The 20,547-nt window shown below is 46.0% G+C and overlaps 1 protein-coding gene across 1 annotated transcript in view; it reads right to left on the reverse strand.

Moving 5' to 3' along the window:
* Positions 1–332: 332 nt before the first annotated feature.
* Positions 333–20,547, reverse strand: part of NAPG (NSF attachment protein gamma) — a 161,914-nt gene continuing 141,699 nt past the window's right edge. Inside the window, exons 12-14 of the mRNA XM_086964936.1 lie at positions 5,183–8,683; positions 3,787–4,971; positions 333–3,735 (exon numbers count right to left, since the gene is read on the reverse strand). Coding sequence (XP_086821062.1) covers positions 8,525–8,683 — 159 coding nt within the window. The 3' untranslated portion in view covers positions 333–3,735; positions 3,787–4,971; positions 5,183–8,524. The remainder of the gene's footprint in view (positions 3,736–3,786; positions 4,972–5,182; positions 8,684–20,547) is intronic.

Here is a 20,547-nt window from a genome sequence, read left to right on the forward strand (position 1 = left end):
TGATGCTTCCGAGTTCTGAAGCAGTTTTGTTAATATAATGATAAGCAGGGATAGTTCTGTGCTGAGCAGCAATTGAATGCGAATGTTTTCTTAAAAAAATGATGCTAGTTATTCCCTGTATCACCTCATTGAAAAAGTAAACCAGTTCATTAGCCCCTTGTGAATGGAATTCTAAATCTTCAACAAAATGCATCTTAATTATCTGCATTTCAATACATCTGTAAACATTTCTGCTTCTCCCCCATTCGGATTCCTTTGTAGTTTGCCCTGTGCTGGATCCTGTCAATACCTGGAAGGAGAAAAGTAAAATGCATATCCAAAAGACACTAAATAGTGATTATCGTTTTATTTTATTATTACTGACAAACAGAAGCCTCATTTTGAAAAAACAAGAACATCTTTTTTTGTATATAATAGACCAATCAAGAAGTGCATGAGCATAGGTTTCACTCTGCATACACACGCCAAATACTGCCGCTAGGCATTTTTGTTATATGATATATTACATTAAATGCAGATAACAGAACATCAGGTTGCCTTCAGAGAGCTATTGCTTTTAGTGATTTAACATCTTCATGCAACATATGAGATTTTGTTTACAAACATCATAGTAAACCTAAACATAGTTCTTTTGTAAATCATCAGACAAAGTTGTAATGGTGAAAACACTCAAAGCTGATAGTTAATTATTGAAGGAATTTACTGAAGGATTCTGCATCTATTAGCGGGCTGTGTGACCTCATTTGAACGTTTGCTGTGGTGGACATTCTTCAATGCACAATACATCACCTAATTTGGGCTTTATATTTCAATTAGGAAAACGTCAGATGAATATATTCCTCAAGACAATTTAAATTCTATACATTTCTTCAGCAGACCATGTATTCAGTAAGCTCTAAATTATTCATATTGTACAAATACAAACCACTCAGCTCTATCACAGGCTTGCAAATCATTTCCTCACAATGCAGCTCTTGCTACATTGTCTTATTCATCAATCTTGACCTGCCTGCATCTACATTTTTCCTCATACCATTTTTCCATTTAAAAGGAGATCACTTCTAAGGAATCATGCAGTAAAAACAGTAGCAGAACCATCAGGTAACTACTGTCGCTAGGACACTCTGCTACCAACTACTTCACAAGGAAAGGTATACATAACTTAGGTTGGGAGAATCACACGGTGCAACATAGCCTCAACTTGAACGTTTTTGTTGCATTATTACTTTTCTCCTCTCTAGGAAATCAGACAATGTCATTTAAAAGGTCACTGCCGCCTGCAAGTAGGAATGCTGAGAAATACTATTCACAACTGAGATAGATGTGGGTGAAAGTGCACTTTAAAAAAGAATACCATAATTGTATATGGCATCACATTTTGTTACAGGTACACTAGAAAATGTGTTTGGTCCAATATTCGATCTATATATGGTTGACATACGAACACTCTAAGGTACCATACAATTAATATAAAAATCATGAAATAGAAACAATAATTAAAATAGTGAAACATTTATGATAGTCAATATGATTTTTCCATAATAGATTTTTAGCTAAAAATGTTCAATAAATAAATAGACTTTTTGATCCTAGAAATGAATAACCTTTGAGAATTAAAGACAGAGACTTTCAAGTATGGAAGACTATGTTTTGATTTATAGATTTTGCGCATTTTGTTGTAATGTAAAGTTTATTTGAAATTGATGATGTGGTATGCATAGAAAGACAGGTTCACTCAATAGGAGAGTCCAGCTGAAACTGGGTAACACTGGAGCACACAACTCTGAAAGCTATCCCTTAATTTTACCTACATATGTAGCGAGCTCTATATAAGACAAAATGTCTTTGCTGCGTATAGGTTATTTTTTGATCCACAAAAACGAAAAATTCTCAGACTGCAACAAAAGTGTGCAGTCATGTATAAACGTTCATTAATTGGAACTGCAGGAACTGTAGCATTATGCAAGTAAGAACTCAATAGCATTGGAAAGAGAAGTTGACGCTGCATACTAAAGTGATCTACATGATGGCACAGAAGAGAAAAATTAAGTACTGACATAACTTTCAAGCGTGTGCATGTTTAACTTAATCCTACATGTGCAGAATATCCACTTTGTAAAAATAGCAAGAGTAGCATTAAGAAATGTGTAAAGCTGACTGTAAAATTGTATTTTTTAGTCTTTTCCTCAAATCTGTGATATTTTAGATTCTTCACACCCAATTGAATTCACAATTTATGCATTGCTTAGACCTGGATTACTAAAGAAGAACATCAGTAGTGCAGGAAAGAGTTGGAAATGAAGTGTTAGGTGCCGATTTTGATGTGTGTGTAAATGTGGAGTAAAATAAGCTTTTGGAGGCTGAAGTATTTTATTCAGAATTAATATTTGCATGCTATTTTGTCCCCTTACGAAGCTGTCTTTAGACTGACCATTATTGAAAAATTATTGGAGATAATTACATCTCCTACTCCGACAGTTTACCTCCAAAAATTTGGAGATCCTTCCATGGTTACCACTGATGCCGAGTTTTGCCACAAATGAGATGTTGTGAAGCTAATTTGGATCCCATTTACCTACAGATTTCTTGTGCTATTTTTGGAGCTATTTTTCCTCCGGGAGAGGCTGGAGTTAGCAATCTGATTTTACCTTACTGACAAGTATTGGGATCATTTTAGCTGGGAAAACTAGTTATATCTTTGCTACTTGTGGATTTTATTGCAGCATACACGTTTATCAGAATTGCACAGGAGCAGATTTGCTGACCAACTTTTTACGTCTTGGAAAGTTCACTAGGTAAACGATTTTGAAGTGGTTAAAGTTATACAGGGATGTATGAAATCAGTGTAATGTAACATTTATGAAAAATTACATGAAATTATGCGTAATTACGCAAAATGCAAGACTGGCACTTGGCAATATATTTTAGCACAAATTGTGTCCTTGCATCCACAGTGGATGAGAGGCAGCCTTTCAGGCTTAAAAAAAGCACAATAAAACAGAATTGCTGCACACAGCGGTCACTTGTCTTATGATTGTTCAGGTTGTTCCATGCTCTTTCTCTAAAGTTTTGCATAGAGTTGTATTCCACATGGAGTAATCAAATACTTTTGGGAATTTTGCTTAACACAAAATGTACCTAAACTACATGAGATTACACCCACCTAGTAAAAATGTCACCTGTGCCTAAAGTTACTTTAACAAACAGAGAAGTGAAAAAATCTTACCTGACCGTCTATTTTCTGTACGTTTCAGGGTGGTATTAATTCCATCTAGTACTTCTAAGCTAGCAGGGTCCATGCTATCTAAATCATTCAATTCAACATTAGTAATGTTAAACTTTAAGGAATGCCCACGACCTGTTCCTTTAGCCTGCATCTTCACCTTGCTATAATTTTCACACACTTTCTTGACGAGTTAAGGCCATCTCTTTTTAATATCAGTTACAAGAGGTTTGGTAGTGAACATGGAATTTTTCTTTTGCAGGACAGTCTCCTAGATACCGTTTTAAATGTGCAGAGATGTACATGAAACTGTGCACCAAATAAAGCATCACAGTTTGCTTGGACTGAGTCAACAGGGACCTTCCAAACATTGTTGCGAAAATGTGTTTTTCTTTTTTCTGCATATATCTGCACTGGCCATGTTTGCTAATGGGTTAGCTTGTTAACTGAATTGCTAAACTAATCCTCTGAACAGAAAACTTTTCCTGCACTAGACCTTTCCAGCAGCAGTTCTTAGAAATAATTATTACAAGCAAAGTTCAAAGGCCCGATTATCTGTCAGCCCATTAGAAATTGTACACAGCAGGGAAATACTTTGCTTTTACCTCACGAAAAATCCTACTCCACAACTCTTTTGACACTTTTGCGACCATTTCTGATGGTTGCTAGGCGAGCACTTTTAAACTATGGACAGAACAGCAACTTCCTACCAAAGAAGACTTATTTGGAACTTTTAAAATAGGTTAATTAAAAACATTACACTTCAGATGCTGATCTGTGGAACTAGATATGGAGATAATTCATTGCACTACACACTGAGCAAAATCGCCACATACGTCTTCATCAAAGCCGCCAATGTTACAACACTCTGTAAATTTTAGTTGCATGGACCATTCAGTGAAAACACGCCGGAAAAGTCACATAAAATTTACAAAAAATAGCATTCTTTGAAACGTGTTATCTTACGCAAAACCTTTTTTTCAAACGAATTCTTGGCTTTGTGAACGTTGATTCGATTTTACTAGTTTTGTGTTAAAAAAACGGAATTGGGTCTAAAGCAAGCTTTGGTTACTTCCACACAAAAAAAAAAAAAGATACGACGAAATCAGGAGAAATTTGAAATCGACAAATTTGATCTTTTGAAGCAAACATCTTTTTATAGTTCGTTAATTTACATCCTGGGATTGTTGGACGTGTTGAACGATATATTCCTGCCATTTTGTCCTGAATAATTATTTAATCAATAAAGAATGAAGCCTGGTAGGTTGTTAGACGATTTTTAAGATATTCTATATTACGAATATTTGTTGCCAATATATAATGGTGCTGTAGAGGGAGCTTAATGGGACTGTGCTGTGTTGTACTCATTGAGTAATTGTGTGCTTCTTCTTGTGGACCTTCCTGTACTGGGTTTCTGTGGTAAATGATGGACTTCTACTGCTAATAATTATTGTCTTTACTTTAAAAAAAAATCCCACAGCTGCAGAAGATGATTAATATAATTTAATAGCAGCACAGTCTCCCATGCGTACACAGTAGTTAAAAGTAGATCATTTAAATATTTTCAATGGTTTTGGGCTTTCAGCATGGTAACACAAGTATGCAAATTAGTAGCAAAAGTTGAGTGCGGAAAACTGTAAATTAATATGTGGGATATATGAACATGCAACCATTGCCTACATTATGTGAGTCTCACTCTGTAATATAGACATCTACATATTTGATCTTTTGAATATTATGTTTAAATTCTCATCCCCTTTAAACCACACCTTGACAACCCAAGCAATTACCCGACAGTTTGCAAACATACTTTTGCATATATCTTTACACACATTTTGCAGATGTTTAGCTCAATATTTTTAAACTTACAGCCCCCCACAGAATCAAAAACTCTCCATATAATTGTTTATGTGCCTAGAAGTTACAGCGTAATGCACAAATTCGTGGCCATGCTTCTACCCTGTTCTACCTTCAATGTAATCAGCTGTAACTAGTAAACAATAAATACGATGCAAGTGTGAGTAGAATATGTTCTTTTAGATTGGACCTAATATTGACTATGTAAACCCTTGAGTGCAAACAATGAAGGTGCATATTCATGCAGTAAAGTAAAAAAAGTTTGAAGGGCATCAAATATTGGAGAAAATGAACACCGCTCTGCTGGAAACCTGCATAAAATTACTCGGTTTGAAAGGCACTGAACTGAGAGAAGCAAGATAAGTTGTTCTTAAGAGATTGGGGCTCCGGGTGAGTGTTATACACATATCATGAGTACGGCCCCTGAAACACAAGCTTTCACTAGCAACCAAAACATTTGCAAGATGTTACAGTTTAGTATGTATCATTCCTCATGCATAAATTATATGACAGACTTGAGTATGTCACCTGTTAATGATGCTAGTACAAACGTACTATACTACCCATGGGTTATTAATTGACCAGAAAAGAATGTAAACTATTTGTCTTTTCCTTAGCTTTAAAGTCAAAGAAAAATCGAAAACAATTATCACAAGTAAAATGCAGAAGCAATTTATTGGTGGGAACTTTTAAATTGAAGGTGCCATTCCACCTCAAAGAAATCTATTCTTTTTTTTTTACAGCAAGAAGACACCTTATTGTTTGGTCTACCTGGACAGGGATCCAACACATCCTTAAACAAGTTTTTATATAACAAAGTAACAATAAAATAAGAGTAGGATCAATAAGGTTGATGGAAGAAATCTGTAATTCAACATCACTGCATCATCGTGAAATTTTACACCTCAGGGAGTCCACATTTCTAATAATAGGCACTCTGTTTTACTCCAAAACAGAAACCAGAAGAAAATAATCTTTACTTTTTAGGCTAAAATGCGATTCTTTAAAACGGTCCACTTTTAATAAATTAACAGACGACTAAGCTCAAACTAGCTTCATTATATGCAATGTTAGGCTCAAAACTGCACACCTAGGCAAGACTGCAGCAGTAAGGTGCACTATAATGCATCAGATTTTGCTAATTTTCGACTCATTCAAAAAAACGACCATTTTATATGGAGATGGTTTAAGAGGTTTAAATAACAGTCCGTTTTAAAGAATTTCGGACTTCTGGCACACAATTTTGGGAGGAAAAGCACACCAAAAATGATTAGTCGTCATTAGATTAGTTGCAGAACCAGATTCAGACCTACATAAAAAGTTAACCAGATTAAGGATCATGTGGAAAACCTAGGTACAATAAGAGTTTACCATGAATTAACCAGACTGAACGCGATTGCTCGTAGATTATCTGCAAACGCATAGCATCTCAAGCATGCTAGTGCTATCTTGAGATTGTCACCAAGTTTTAATATTGATGAAGTGGCACAGAAACAAATTTAGTCAAAAGCTGATAAAACCAAAATGTTCACACATGAAACACTAATACGTGTTTATAAAGTGACGCTAAGAAATAAGGAATAAATAGGAGAAACCTACTGGACTGATGAAAGCAGGCCCTTTTGCAACCCTTTCAGCATTCAATACTTCAAGGATTTGTCTTTTCAGCCATAAATTTAGATGGCGCTGATATATGGATAGATGTAGCCTGATTACTGTGTTAAGTTAGCATGAGCTTTTTGTGAGTTTAAACGCCATTTTTCCTTTCTGCTGCTTTTGCACACAACATGCATCTGCTGCTTTAGCTTTGAGCCTAGTAAAATGTTTTCGGTTCATACGAGAATAATATGTTGTTACACTGATATCAGCCTTGCTTGGCGAGCTGTGTCTGTACAGTGAGTGCTGAAACCTTCAAGGATATCTCAACACAGTAGTTGTTATGAGCACTGATCTTCACACGTTCATAGACATAACATACATGCAGCTGCAGCCAAGTTCTGGCTTTAGGCGCGTTTTTATACTGCTTTGCACAAGAGCATATACACACTTTATGGTGCTTCTCATGCAGAGAGCTGGTTGCTGATGATGTGATCCCTTACCGCTAGGATCTTGAGGTATGGGGCTGCTCTGCTAAAACTCAAAAGAGACCTCCTTAGATATAATATAATATACTAGCTAGGGAGGGTGAGAATTAGGTTTTGTTTTAGAATAATACTATGCTTGCACCGTTTGTGTTCTATGGACTAGTGACTATGCTGATTACTTTGTTTCTTATAATATGTTTGCTTGTATTAGCTAAGATACTACGCTTGAGAAAACGGCATTAGTGAATAAACATTTCAAATGTGCACGTGTCCTCTTTTACTCCTTGTTCTGGATTGAAATGATTGTATAACGAAATAGTGTTCTTGTGTTCCACGTTACCTGAGGTGTACTAAGTTCATGTTCTGGTTTGTCTAAGCATTGGGAGTTTATGATGACCAATGAGACACTGTCGGCTAGTGTGGTAGGGGATTTGTGGGTACTAAGGTGAGTTTTGGCACACCCTAATTCACTGAGGTTCCAAGCCTCTATGCACAGTTCCGTCTGAGCACGGAATCCCTGCGACAGCGCTCTTCTTTTAATTTCATACCGGATGAGAAAGACTTCAGTACTAATTTCCTTCCTAAACTCTTCCAAAAAAATAGAGATATATCCATTCTGCATGGATATGTCACATAAGCTTCAAGTGCTTTTATAATTCGGAATAATGATCACAAGCATTGGAGTTTATATGTAATGAGCAGAAAAACAATGGATTTGCGTGCATTTGAGTGCTGTAGCAGCCTTTCGGACACAATCTGGTATTTGACTAACACGCACTGCAAAAACTACACCAGTAAAAACATTTAAAATACTCTCACAAAAATAAAAAAAATACAAAAAGATAATCAATGCCAATAAATACTTTTTCTTTTCTATATGGCCAATAGCCAGCACATGACCAACAAAAAGAATTTTAACATTGCACTTAGTCCGAGAATTGTTTGTTAAAGTTTTAATGCACTCATACGATGTCAGAATTAGTTATCACAAGATTTTGGGAATGGTTGACTATTTGATAACCATTAAATTTAGCAGAACTAATCAGAAAAAAATATACTTATTTTTGCAACTTGGTCAAATTTGGTTTCTGGAGCATAATCATTTTCTGTATGAACTGAGTAGGGCCATCTTGCTGTATAGATTTATACATAGATCTTCCTTTGATTTGACTGTGCAATGCTAAAGCCATCTCTGTGCAACTAACCAAATGTAAAACATTTTAGGATTGCACACTGTCAAGTTTGGAGCACTTCAGAATCCAACAGCTTTTGAAACCTCAGGGTCATCTGAGTCATCAAGAAACCTCTGGAAGAGTTTCAACACCATAAATGTCTTTAAATGAATGCAAAGAGTTCTCCATTAACAGAGCCCACCAGAATATTCATCATCATCTTCAGCGTGAGAACCAGGCCCGGCACCAACTTCAGCTGCTCCACCTACCCCTTCCTGGGGCGTCACCGGAGACTTCTTCTTGATTCCACCCCCTGGAACCATCAAGCTCAGTGAAAGCTTAGCATACTACAGAAAATAAAAAAGAAGCAATCAAAGGAAGAGCAAAACTGACACACAAAATAAAAAATAAAAAATGCGCAGATGTAGCATCATAAAACTGACTTTCTGATTAGCCTGCGTTTATTATGACATACAGACAAAAACAATTGTTCCCATAGTTTTCCTAACAGCAAATTTCATTTTAGAGGCAGGTTTACTCAGCTGAAAGGATGCTGGAGGTTACTGGTTCATTTTTATTGTTAATATACTTTAACTACCTGAAGATCTTAGTTTTCATGGTTATTAAATCAAATCAACTGAAGGAAATGATATCTAGATAGACAAAGCAAAGTGCAAAATATTTAATCATTATAAGCAAATAACGATGACCCAATAACTATGACAAAGAAAATGATGCAATAAAGAATAGTCAGGTAGTCACACATACTAGAATGCTCCAGACTTCAAAAAGCTATACCAAGCGCCGAAATTGCATGTAGAACTGAAGGTGGCCACAAATGGAATAACCACAACCATAAACAATAGTCTACTTGCTTAAACTTGACATTTAGACCGCGTAGAATAAATTAGCAGGTCATCATCAGGAAGGATGGATGGATGGATGGACGGACGGACGGACAGATCTTATGTAAATGTCTTCAGTTTTTTAGAAATTAAAAAAGTGATTGATGGTGGGCACAAATGGGTTAAATTATAGTGAAATCTGGATATTTAATCCACTGATATGCTGCAGATTCCTGAGTGCACAAACAATTGGCAAATACAATTAACAAAATAAAGGCCCATCATTTGACAAAGGAGCTTTTTCTCCTGCTGCCCATTATGGATGTGCAAATACACTGCGCTCAGACAGGCTGTTGGTCAGAAAGTATTTCTGTTAGGTCATTATTACCCAACATGGAGCATTGAGGACAATGGTGGGAAAAAGAAAATCTAAAGGTGCATAGGGAGCAGGGTGAGCCTACCCGGACTACCAGATGCTGTAGGAGGCCCTAAAGGGAACCTCGCGGCATTAAAATGAATACAAAAACACAAAACAAATATTTTTATAGAGGGATTCGTGAATACTGTGCAGCATTTGTGAATCCTAAACCCATGGCACACATTCAGTTTCACGGTCCTCCGGGGACGTTTTCTGCTAAACCAATCTCCCATGGGGAAAAAAAGTTACGTAAAAAAGAGCAAGCAGAAAAACAAGCGGATTTACAAATCACATCACAAAAGGTGATTTAAACAAGGATAGTTGATCGGCTCATATAGAAAAACTAAAGGGCAGCCAAATGCACAAGTTACTACTTGTATAACAATATATCTGTAAGAGACATTAGTTAGTGATAGATTCCTCACCTTAGAATACCCCCAAGCGTCAGACTGGATCCGGAATTTTTTTTGCGTAACAATACCCCTGCGCGCCGGCAGGCGTCGTCCGCCGCCGTCGTCATCGTCGTTAGCGCCGGAATGACGTTGGAGTACTTAGAGGCCGCCCATGCGCGCTGACGTCAGTTCTGATACACCGCTTTTCCGCGCCAGACACGCAGAGCCATGATAGAACCAACACTGTTGCCATGAAACTAGGGCCCTGAAAGGGGATGACCTTAACCCTAGATATCGGTTCGCAGAACAGGGAGGATAGGTGGGTCGGTAAGGAATTTATCACTAACTAATGTCTCTTACAGACATATCGTTACACAAGTAGTAACTTGTGCATCTGAAAGAGACACGTTAGTGATAGATTCCTTACCTTAGAATAGATACCCCAGCAATACCAACCCCAGTGGTGGGTCTGTGAACCAATAATCACACCAGAAAGTCCTGGAGGACAGAACGGCCAAAGAAGCCATCCCTCTGGACTTGGCTGTCTAGGCAATAATGTCTCGCAAACGTGTGCAGCGAGGCCCACATAGCTGCCTGGCAAATATCTTGCAAGGGTACTCCTCGGCCCAGGGCTGTTGTAGTCGCCGTGGCCCGAGTAGAATGAGCCCGTAGACCCACAGGGGGTTCCTTCTTCGCCAAGGAGTAACACGCCTGGATACACAAGATGATCCACCGCAAGATGGTCCTCTTGTGCACCGCCTTTCCCTTCTTAGCGCCCACGTAACCAACAAAGAGTTGGTCATCCACCCGGAACTGGCGTGTGCGATCCACATAGTAAGAGAGCGCACGTTTTGGGTCCAGACTGTGGAGCCTCTCTTCCTCTTTCGAGGGATGCGGAGGCGGAAAGAAGGTGGGCAAGGTAATGGACTGCCCAATGTGGAAGGCCGTAACAACCTTGGGTAGGAATGAAGGTCTTGTCCGCAACACAACCTTGTCCGGATGAACAGAGAGGAAAGGAGGTGTAGAAGAAAGAGCCTGGAGCTCACTCACTCTCCTGGCAGAGGTGATGGCAACCAAGAAAGCAGTCTTCAAGGTAAGAAGACGGAGAGGACAGGTATGGAGTAAGTACAAGATTCAAGTCCCACTGGGGCATCACGAAGGGAACAGGAGGGAACATATGAGTGATGCCCTTCAAGAATCTGTTGACAATGGGGGACTTGAACAAAGAAGGCTTATCAGGTAGCCTTAAGAAGGCGGAAAGGGCAGAAAGGTAGCCCTTGAGAATGCCCAGAGCAGAGCCCTGCTGGGCAAGAGAAAGAAGGAAGAGAAGAACCTCGGAGAGAGGGGCAGAGAGAGGATCCACAGCCTTTGCTGTGCACCATGCCACAAATCTGTTCCACCTGCAGGCGTATACCGACTTTGTGGAGGGACGCCTGGCTGCCAGAATGACATTACAGACTTCAGGTGGCAAGTCAAATGGCCTCAACTGTTGCCGCTCAATCTCCAAGCTTGTAGGTGGAGACTGGACAGGTTCGGGTGGAAGACCGTCCCCTGCTGCTGCAACAGAAGGTCCTCCCGAAGAGGCAGACAAATCGGGGGATCGACTGACATGCTGAGTAGCTCGGGATACCAGTATCTTCGTGCCCAGTCCGGAGCCACAAGAATAACCTGGGCCCGGTCACGCCTGATCTTCAGCACTCTGGGCAGAAGTGGTATAGGCGGAAAGGCGTACAATAGACTGCAACTCCACTCGCGACAAAAAGCGTCCCCGAGCGAGTGCCGCCTTGGAAACTCCAACGCGCAGAACTGATGACATTGCGTGTTCTCTTCTGTGGCGAATATATCTAACCGAGGCTCTCCCCACTGCTGAAAGAGGCCTTGCGCCACGTCCGAGTTCAGACGCCATTTGTGATCCATCATGCACCGTCGGCTAAGCTCGTCCGCCCTGGCGTTCAGGGAACCAGCCAGGTGTTGAACCACCAGGGTCACGCCCTGATGTCCCAGCCACTGCCAGAGGCGCAGAGCCTCCTGGCAGAGGGTCCACGACCCCACCCCGCCCTGTTTGTTGCAGTACCACATGGCGGTGGTGTTGTCCGTTGTTAGAACTGGCTATTTCTGGTAGGCTAAGGCTGACACCAAAGCCAGGCAGAAACCACCATTCTAGTCAGGGCAAGGAAGTCACACGCCAAGATAACCCCTGCTCACCCCCTTGGTAGCTTGGCACAAGCAGTAAGGCTAAACTCGGAGGCAATGTGTAAAGCATTTGCGCCAGCACACAACAGCAACAACATACTAGGCACACCACAAAAGGAACTCCACACAAGATTATTATAAAATAACTTTTGTATTGTAAACACACATCAGATAGTATCACACATGTACATTGCGCCAACTGGCACGGGCAATATTCACAAGGGATTATGTACAGGACAGGGCCACATGGGCCACTGTCAGAATCAACACTTTTGGAAATAGAATATAGGATATAAAATCACTTCTAGAACTTAGAATAAGTATAGCACAAAATAACAGTTATAAATCACAACCAGTAACTACTGGTAAAGGTAGGTACACACTACGCAATACTAATAACCATAGGCCTAGATCACGTATGGACACATAACCTCTCTAGTATAACTATACTAGGCAAAACACCACCACCTAAGAATAAAATACGTTTAGGGGTATACACAAGAACACCTTACCCATGATGCATGAAACACATTCAGAGGAGTAGTAAAGGGAAAACACATGATGCCTAAAAACATTCAGAGGTGTAAGACAAGGGGAAACACATGATGCATAAACCTACACATTCAGCGGTGTTCAGAACAAAGCACATGATGCCATAAAATACATTCAGAAGAGCAGCGCAAGAAGACACATGATGCCTAAAACATTCAGAGGTGCAGCGCAGGGAAAGAAAGACACATGATGCCTAAAAACATTCAGAGGTGCCAGAACAATACAATAGCGCAAAAACACACAGTAGGCAGTTACCATCCTAGACATAGCAGATAACCACATTGCGCACAACTTACATAAGCCACCACCTGTGGCAGTCCCTAGGCCAACTGGCCTTGTTGGGGCTCAGACGCCCTGTGTCCAAATGTCAGGGCGCGCTGCCAAGCAGCGCAAGTCCAAGCACAAGCCTAAACGTAGCAGGTGCCCACTACTTGCTGGGCACCTGTGAACATCCCAAGACCTAAACGGTGCAGCTGCCCACTAATTGCTGGGCAGCTGGGAACTTCCAAACTGCGACAGGGTCCTCACTGACCCTTAGGCGCAAACTGCACCCACTGCTGGAGCCACACAGGCTCTGAAAACACTCTACACACGGAGCCACACAGGCTCTGGCATAACACATGCCCAACGTTGGAGCCACACAGGCTCTGGAAACATATGCCCCAAACGTTGGAGCTATCAGGCTCAGGCACAAAACATGCCCTCAGGGAGCCTCTCGGGGCTCTAAACAAAGCATTTCGCAGGCAGGAGGGGGCGGGCACGGGCAATGTGCCCCGACGCCCCCTCTAACTAACATGGCCCGAAGCCTTCCTGGGGCTCTACACAAGCATGGCCCCCAAGCCCCTCACAGGGACTTCTGAAACAACTACGGGCCCTCGGTGGAGCCTCTCGGGGCTCTAAACTACGTTGGGGCGGCCCGCTGCCAATCGGGGCCGCCCTGACTCTGTACCTCTCAATCGGCACCAACAGCGGCCGCCCAGAGCCCCCCCATGCCCTTTTTGCTCACCGGGCTCTTGTGCGGGGCTCCTCCTCCACACGGGCGGCCAGAACGTCCTTTCACCAGCGCGGGGCTCCCCTCTCCTCACAGGAGCCTCGCAAGGACGACGCCGCACTGCCTCTTCCCCCGGGCCCCCTCCTGGGACCCGGGGCTTCACCGCACCGGCAGGGCTCTTCCCTCACATGGGAGCCCTGCTGCCGCCGCCATCTTCACTCTTCCCCTCGGCCTCCTCACACACGGTAGCTCGGACTTGCGGCGGGGGCGGGCACCGACAATGTGCCCCGCGCCCCCACCGCACTACTCCGCCGTCTCTCGGGGCTCCCTCCAGACCACGGGAGCCCCGCACCAGCCAGCACTTCTCCTCCGGGGCTCCACGCGTCCCCGGGCTGGGGCGGGACTTCCGGCCGGCCGCGCCAGGATTGGCCGGCCGGCCATCCACATCCGGGTCGCTGCGGGCAGTGCAGCGGCCCCGCTTAGGCAGGCAGGCGGGGAATCATTATCCAAGGGGTGGGCTCCCTCGAGATAAATAAATAAAAAGTGAATACGCGGCGTGGGCAGCCGCGGAAGGCCATAACAGAGGGGAAAATTACAGCGCTCCCAGCGTTATAAATGAAACAAAGCGCTCATAAGCGCTAGCAGCCAAATAAAGCGCTTCCCAAGCGCTACAGGCAAAATAGAGCGCTCTTAAGCGCTGGAAGCAGGACAAAGCGATCCCAGGCGCGAGGGGGAATCAGGAAAAGTCCAGCAAAGTCCTGGGGGGATAGGAAGAAGGTCCACAGGATCCCAGGGCAAAGCAAAGTCCTTCAGGAGTCCAGGGGCTGGGCAGGGACCAGGGATTCCCCTGAGCCCAAGCTGCAGCACGCCCCTGGTAGGATTCAAGTCAGAAAACAAGAACAAATTGGAAGGGGACACAGCCCCTTCTTATACAGGGAAAAGTCTTTGAAGTCTTTGTGCAGGCAGTGTGAGAACCAGCTAGAACTGGTTATAGGGAAGTCCCTTCAGTATCAGGAACAGAGGTGACAGTCGCCCAGCGGGGGGGTGGAGCCAGCATTGTGGTCAGGCAGGCACAGCCCTTCACTATCAGGTGCCATCTCCTCCCACTTCCCTGGCAGCAGATGCTGCCTTTCATTCACGTGCTGACTCAGACAACCTCCTGGGCTCTCCAGCCCCTGTCACCCTCAAACCAGACAGTCTATCCACAAGCAGGCCCAGGCACTCCTGGACCAGGCTCACCAGCCAATCACATGCCAGACACAAATTACACAAATATGCCAACTTCTAAAAGTGGCACTTCTAGACTAGACACAATCATGCCGCATATACCATTTCGCAGCATTCAGTCTCACGAGTTCTCTCATACCAAACTCGCCCCTGCACTCCCCACACATCAGGAGCTACCATGGGCATACATATTCCCCATTCATTCCTATGGGAGGGCAGGTCACTCACCACACATACACAGAGAGCTCAAGCACTTTACACTGTACCACAGTGAAAAAGTGCGCAGATGCCTAAAATCACCACCACCAGGTTCCAGAAACAGGCTAGGAAAAAGCAAAAAGTCTCGGGGTGAACCTGCCAAAAGGGCCGGGTCCAACATCCGTGAACACCTGCACTACACTCCCCCGGACAGAGGGGAGGAATGCCTTCAGTGCAAGACGAATCGCCCGCAGCTCCAAAAGGTTGATATGGAGCTGGGACTCCGCCGGAGACCAGAGGCCTCTGATCTTCGCCTCTCCCATGTGGCCTCCCCAGGCCTGGAGGGACGCGTCCGTCACAACTACGTATTCCGGGTGGGATAGGGAGAGGGATCTGCCACTGACCCACTCGCGGTGGGTGAGCCACCAACGCAGCTGTTTTGCAGCGCCCTCCAAGATCAGGACGTGGTCGGACAAGTTGCCCTGATGCAGGGCTCACTGAAACTTCAGGTCCCACTGCAGAGCCTGCATCCACCACCAGGCGTGATGCACCAGAAGGATGCAGGAGGCCATCAGCCCCAGAAGCCGCAGCGTCAACCTGACCGAGACCCGGGATAAAGGCTGAAAGATCGGAATCAGAGCCTGAATATTCCAAACCCGCTGTTCAGGTGGATAAACCTGAAACTGCGCCAAGTCCAGAACCGCTCCGATGAAGAGGAGCTTCTGAGAGGAACACAGGTGTGACTTCGGCACGTTGATGGAGAACCTCAGCAAATGCGGGAAATCGGCCGTAGTCTGGAGGTGGCTGACGACTGCCTGGGGCGAGCCCGCCTTCAACAACCAGTCATCGAGGAAGGGGAAGACTGAAACCCCTAACCTGCACCGATGGGCTGCGACCACCGCCATCACTTTGGTGAACACCCGTGGGGCACTGGTAAGGCCAAAGGGGAGCATGGTAAATTAAAAGTGCTCGTGGCCTACCCTGAACCTGAGGTAACGCCGGTGGGCCTGCAGGACGGGGATGTGAAAATAGGTGTCCTGCAAGTCCAACGCTACCATCCAGTCTCCTGGGTCAAGGGCAGCTAAGACCTGAGCTAGAGTCAGCATCTTGAACTTCTCCTTCCGGATGAAGCCGTTGACGTTCTGTAGGTCCAAGATAGGGCGTAGGCCCCCTTTGCCCTTCTTGGGTACGAGAAAGTAGTGGGAGTAACAACCACACCATACTTGTGGCCCAGGAACGTGCTCGATGGCCCCCTTGGCCAAGAGTGCTGTGACTTTCTCACGCAGAAGTTGCTAGTGATCCCCCGCCACGCGGTGGAATTGCGGTGGCATGGCTGGAGGGTTCGCCTCGAAGGGGAGGGAGTAGCCCCTTCGGACGATTTGCAGCACCCACCTGTCCGACGTGACAGTGCCCCAGTGGAAGAGGTGATGGCAAACCCTGCCCCCCACTGGCGTCACATGAGCCTGAAAGCATGGACTAGGAGGGTTTTGAGGCAGGTGCTGCGGGGGAAGGTGTGGACTGGCCGCACCGTTGTCCCCGACCGCCGCCACGGCGGTTTCCACGGCCGCCACTGCGTTGTTGGACATTCTGCGGCGCGTGGCTGGCAGCACGTGTGGGAGCGCCCCTTCCTTGGCCACGAAAGGAACGAAAGGCACCCGTTTGCTGGCGAGGGGCCGAGAGGCCCAAGGACTTAGCCGTAGCCCTGGAGTCCTTGAATCCCTCCAGCGCATGGTCTGCCTTGTCACCAAAGAGGCGACGGCTATCAAACGGCATGTTGAGCAGAGTGGCCTTGACATCGGCCGAAAAGTTGGCGGACCACAACCAGGCGTGGCGTCGAACCGCCACTGTCATTGCCATCGCACTGCCCAGTGAGTCCGTGGTATCCAGCCCACACCGGATGGAATACCGTGCTGCATCTCGGCCCTCCGCAAGGGCTTGGGCGAGTTTTGCCCGGACCTCCTCCGGACACTGTGGCAGCACGTCCGCGACCGCGTCCCACAGGGTGTGGGTATAGCGGCCCAAGAGGCATGCGGTATTAACTGACCGCAGTCCCAAACTGAGGGACGAGAACACCTTCTTCCCGAACTGTTCGTACCCCTTGGATTCCCGATCGTGCGGAGCCGTCGGGAATGCGGTCTGGGAAGTGGAGGCCTGGATGACCAGGCTCTCGGGGTGGGGTGGGTGGACAAAAAGCAAGGGTCGCCCGGGGCCGGGCGGTAGCGTCTGGCCACGTTCCTATCCACAGGCTGACCTCTGGCGGGCTTGGACCAAGTGCCCACAAGAACGTCACACAAGGCCTCATTAAACGGCAGCAGAGGCTCACTGGAGCTTGCCTGCGGTTCAAGGACCTCTGTGAGGAGGTTAGTCCTCACGGCTGCGACAGGGAGTTCAAGGATTAGGGCCTTGGCTGCCCGTCTCAACACTACACTATAAGCTGCCCCCTCCTCCGTAGCCACGGTGGGAGGGGAGACAAATCCTGTGTCTGGCGAAGTGTCAATGTCACTGGCCTCCCCAAGCTCATATGTCCAGTCCTGTGGTGACTGGCACTCCCGTGCCAGAGGGTCCTCAGACCACTCCCAATCACCCTTGTCACCCATCTCCTGTAGCACAGGTTCAAAAGATGGGTCCTGTTCATGGAAATAGAAATCTCCAAAAGCCGTCGGTAGCGGTGCCCATCGGCGCCGCTCCGGCGCCAGAACCGGTACGGGGGTAGGATTGGGGAAGGCGCCCATAACGGGCACCGGGGGTGACACCCGTAGGGCCGGTGCCGGCGAGGTCGACTGGCGACGACCCGGATGCGGAAGCGGATCCAGAGAGGGCCTGCGGCGCCCGGACCGAAGTCGCCGGTGGCGCCGGGACCGAAGCACCCGACGGCGTCGGAGCCGAAGCGCCCGACCCGCTAGGCCCTCCAGCCGGGGCCATTGGGCCCGAAGGCGCCACGGGACCCGGCTGAGGAGGTAGTCACCCCTTGGCCATGAGGTACCACTCAACCTCCTCAGGCGTCGCGTCTTGCCCAGGGACCCGAAGGTGTGGGGCAGACGGCGACGACAGTGACTCCGGCGGAGCGGCGTGGGTGGTGTCACCCGACCCCCCGGCCGCATCGTGCGAGCGTCGGGGTGGGTCGGAGGAATGATGATGTCTCTCCGACCTCTTATGCCTCTTACCTGAGGATTTGGATCCAGACAACCGGTGTCCACTCCCGGAGCTGCGAGGGCTCCGACCCTGCGACCTGTCCCTCGACCTCCCGTGGGACCAGAACCGGGACCTGGAGCGGAGCAGCGCAGGGCCGACTGCCGGAGCTCCAGTCGCTTGCGAGTCCGCTCTCGCCTAGCCTTCGACGTCAGGGCCCGGCAGTCGGAGAAGGTGCGGTGGTCGAGGCTAAACACTTGAGGCACCGGCGATGGGGGTCGGTAACCGACATCAGTCGGTCGCACCTGGAACAGGGTTTAAACCCGGGCATCCCTACCGGCACCGTAGGAGTCGAAGACTCGAGCAAAGAAATGATCAAAAAGATCAAAAAGTTTAGTCAAAAAAGACTAAGGGGTAGAGTTTCTCCGGATCTGCGCTAGCTGGCACGGAAAAAAGAAGAACTGACTTCAGCGCGCATGGGCGGCGTCTAAGTACTCAGATGTCATTCCCGCGCTAACGATGCCGACGATGGACGCGGAGCCGCGGACGACGCCTGCCGGCACGCAGGGGTATTACAACGCAAAAAAATTCCGGATCCAGTATGACGCCTGGGGATATTCTAAGGTAAGGAATCTATCACTAACGTGTCTCTTTCAGATTACCTTATTGTTCGTGAGGAGCTGCACATCCTACCCTTGATTGAGGGTAGGAAGGCCTTCAGCACCAGACAAATGGCACTCAACTCCAACAGACTGATTAGGAGCCTGGTTTCTGTCGAAGATTGGAGTCAGCAGATTAGAGTCAGCAGATCTCCAACTCCCCAACCTAGCAAGGACGTGTTTGTTACCACAGTCAGTTCTGGGTGGTAGAGAGAAAGAGGTCTGCTGCTGGATCAATTGCACTTGAACCACATCAATGAAAATCGTAAGCCATTTCCTCTGAGACCTGGATGACATCCATCAGATATACTCGATATTGGGCCTATTGGAAAATCAGATTCCATTGCAGAGCCTGCATGTGCCACCTGTGCAACAAGCTCCAGAGCTGGTCTCACCGAGATCTAAGACCGAGACCAAAACATTGGAGGTCAAAATGTCCTGGACTACTTGCCGTGGAGGAATGGCCCTGAACTGCACTGTTTCCAGAATAACTCCAATAAATGGGAGTCAGGGGGAACTTCAACTCATTGCTAGTGATTCCCAACAATATCTTGAGGTGGCTTGTGACTGGCTCTGCCGCGCCCACCTTTAATAGCCACTGATATCCCTGAACTCCGAAATTGGACATTGTCAACTGCCTTCACTTTCATGAACACCCAAGGGGCGGTGGTGAGGCCAAAGGGAAGCTCAACTGAAAATGCTCTTGGTCCATGTTAAACCACTGGTACGGTCTATGAAAATATGCGTCCTGCAAGTCCCAGGACACCATCCAGTCCCCCAAGTCCAGAGCATGCATGTTCTGGGCCAACGTGAGCATTTTGAATTTGTCCAACAGAATTGCATTCAGAGGTCAAAAGTTAAAAAAAAAAAAAGATCCCTGCGCTTCTCCAAGGAAATTGGAGAGTACAAACCCTCTCCTCTTTCAGAGTTCAGAACTCTCTCAATAGTACATTGAGATTAAGACTCACAACTCTTGTAACAGAATAGACAGGTACTCCTCCAAAATTTGCTCTGATGTGGGGTGAAAGAGCTAGCAGGACAAATAAAAAGCATATGGTATGCAAGACCCATCTGTCGGACATGATATATTGACACCCTGTGTAGAAGGGCAGGATACGGTCTGTGACGCCTGGCCATTTGCCTTTTCCCCAATGGGGAGTAACAGGGCTTTGACGAAGTGCCCATCAAGGTATCTGTGAGGGCCTCCTTTGAGGGGAGCAAAGGCTCAGATGCGGCTGGCACTGGCAGAAAAATCTTCATAAGGACATTCATTTTGGTTACAACTGAAGGCAGTTTCAAATCTAGGACATCAGCTACCTGTTTGATCACCAATGGAAATGAAACACGCTTTTCTGTTGATGGTCTGGGTAGAGGGTCAAACCCGGTCTTAGGGGAAAAAAAGTCATCCTCATGGGTGTTTTAAAAACCCATGTAGTGAAAGGGTACAAAACCATCCATCACCTCACCATCATCTTCATCCTCATCCTCGGGTGCAGTCAGAGCTAGAAAATGGAGCCTCTGTAACATTAGCTCTGGTAGGATCACTGGTTCAGAGTTATGTTGTAGAACACCTGGTTGCGCTTTTGTAATCCTGTAGTGCTACATCA

The sequence above is a fragment of the Lissotriton vulgaris genome, chromosome 4_1 (genome assembly GCF_964263255.1).
Source record: "Lissotriton vulgaris chromosome 4_1, aLisVul1.2, whole genome shotgun sequence".
In the NCBI taxonomy this organism is placed as follows: domain Eukaryota; kingdom Metazoa; phylum Chordata; class Amphibia; order Caudata; family Salamandridae; genus Lissotriton; species Lissotriton vulgaris.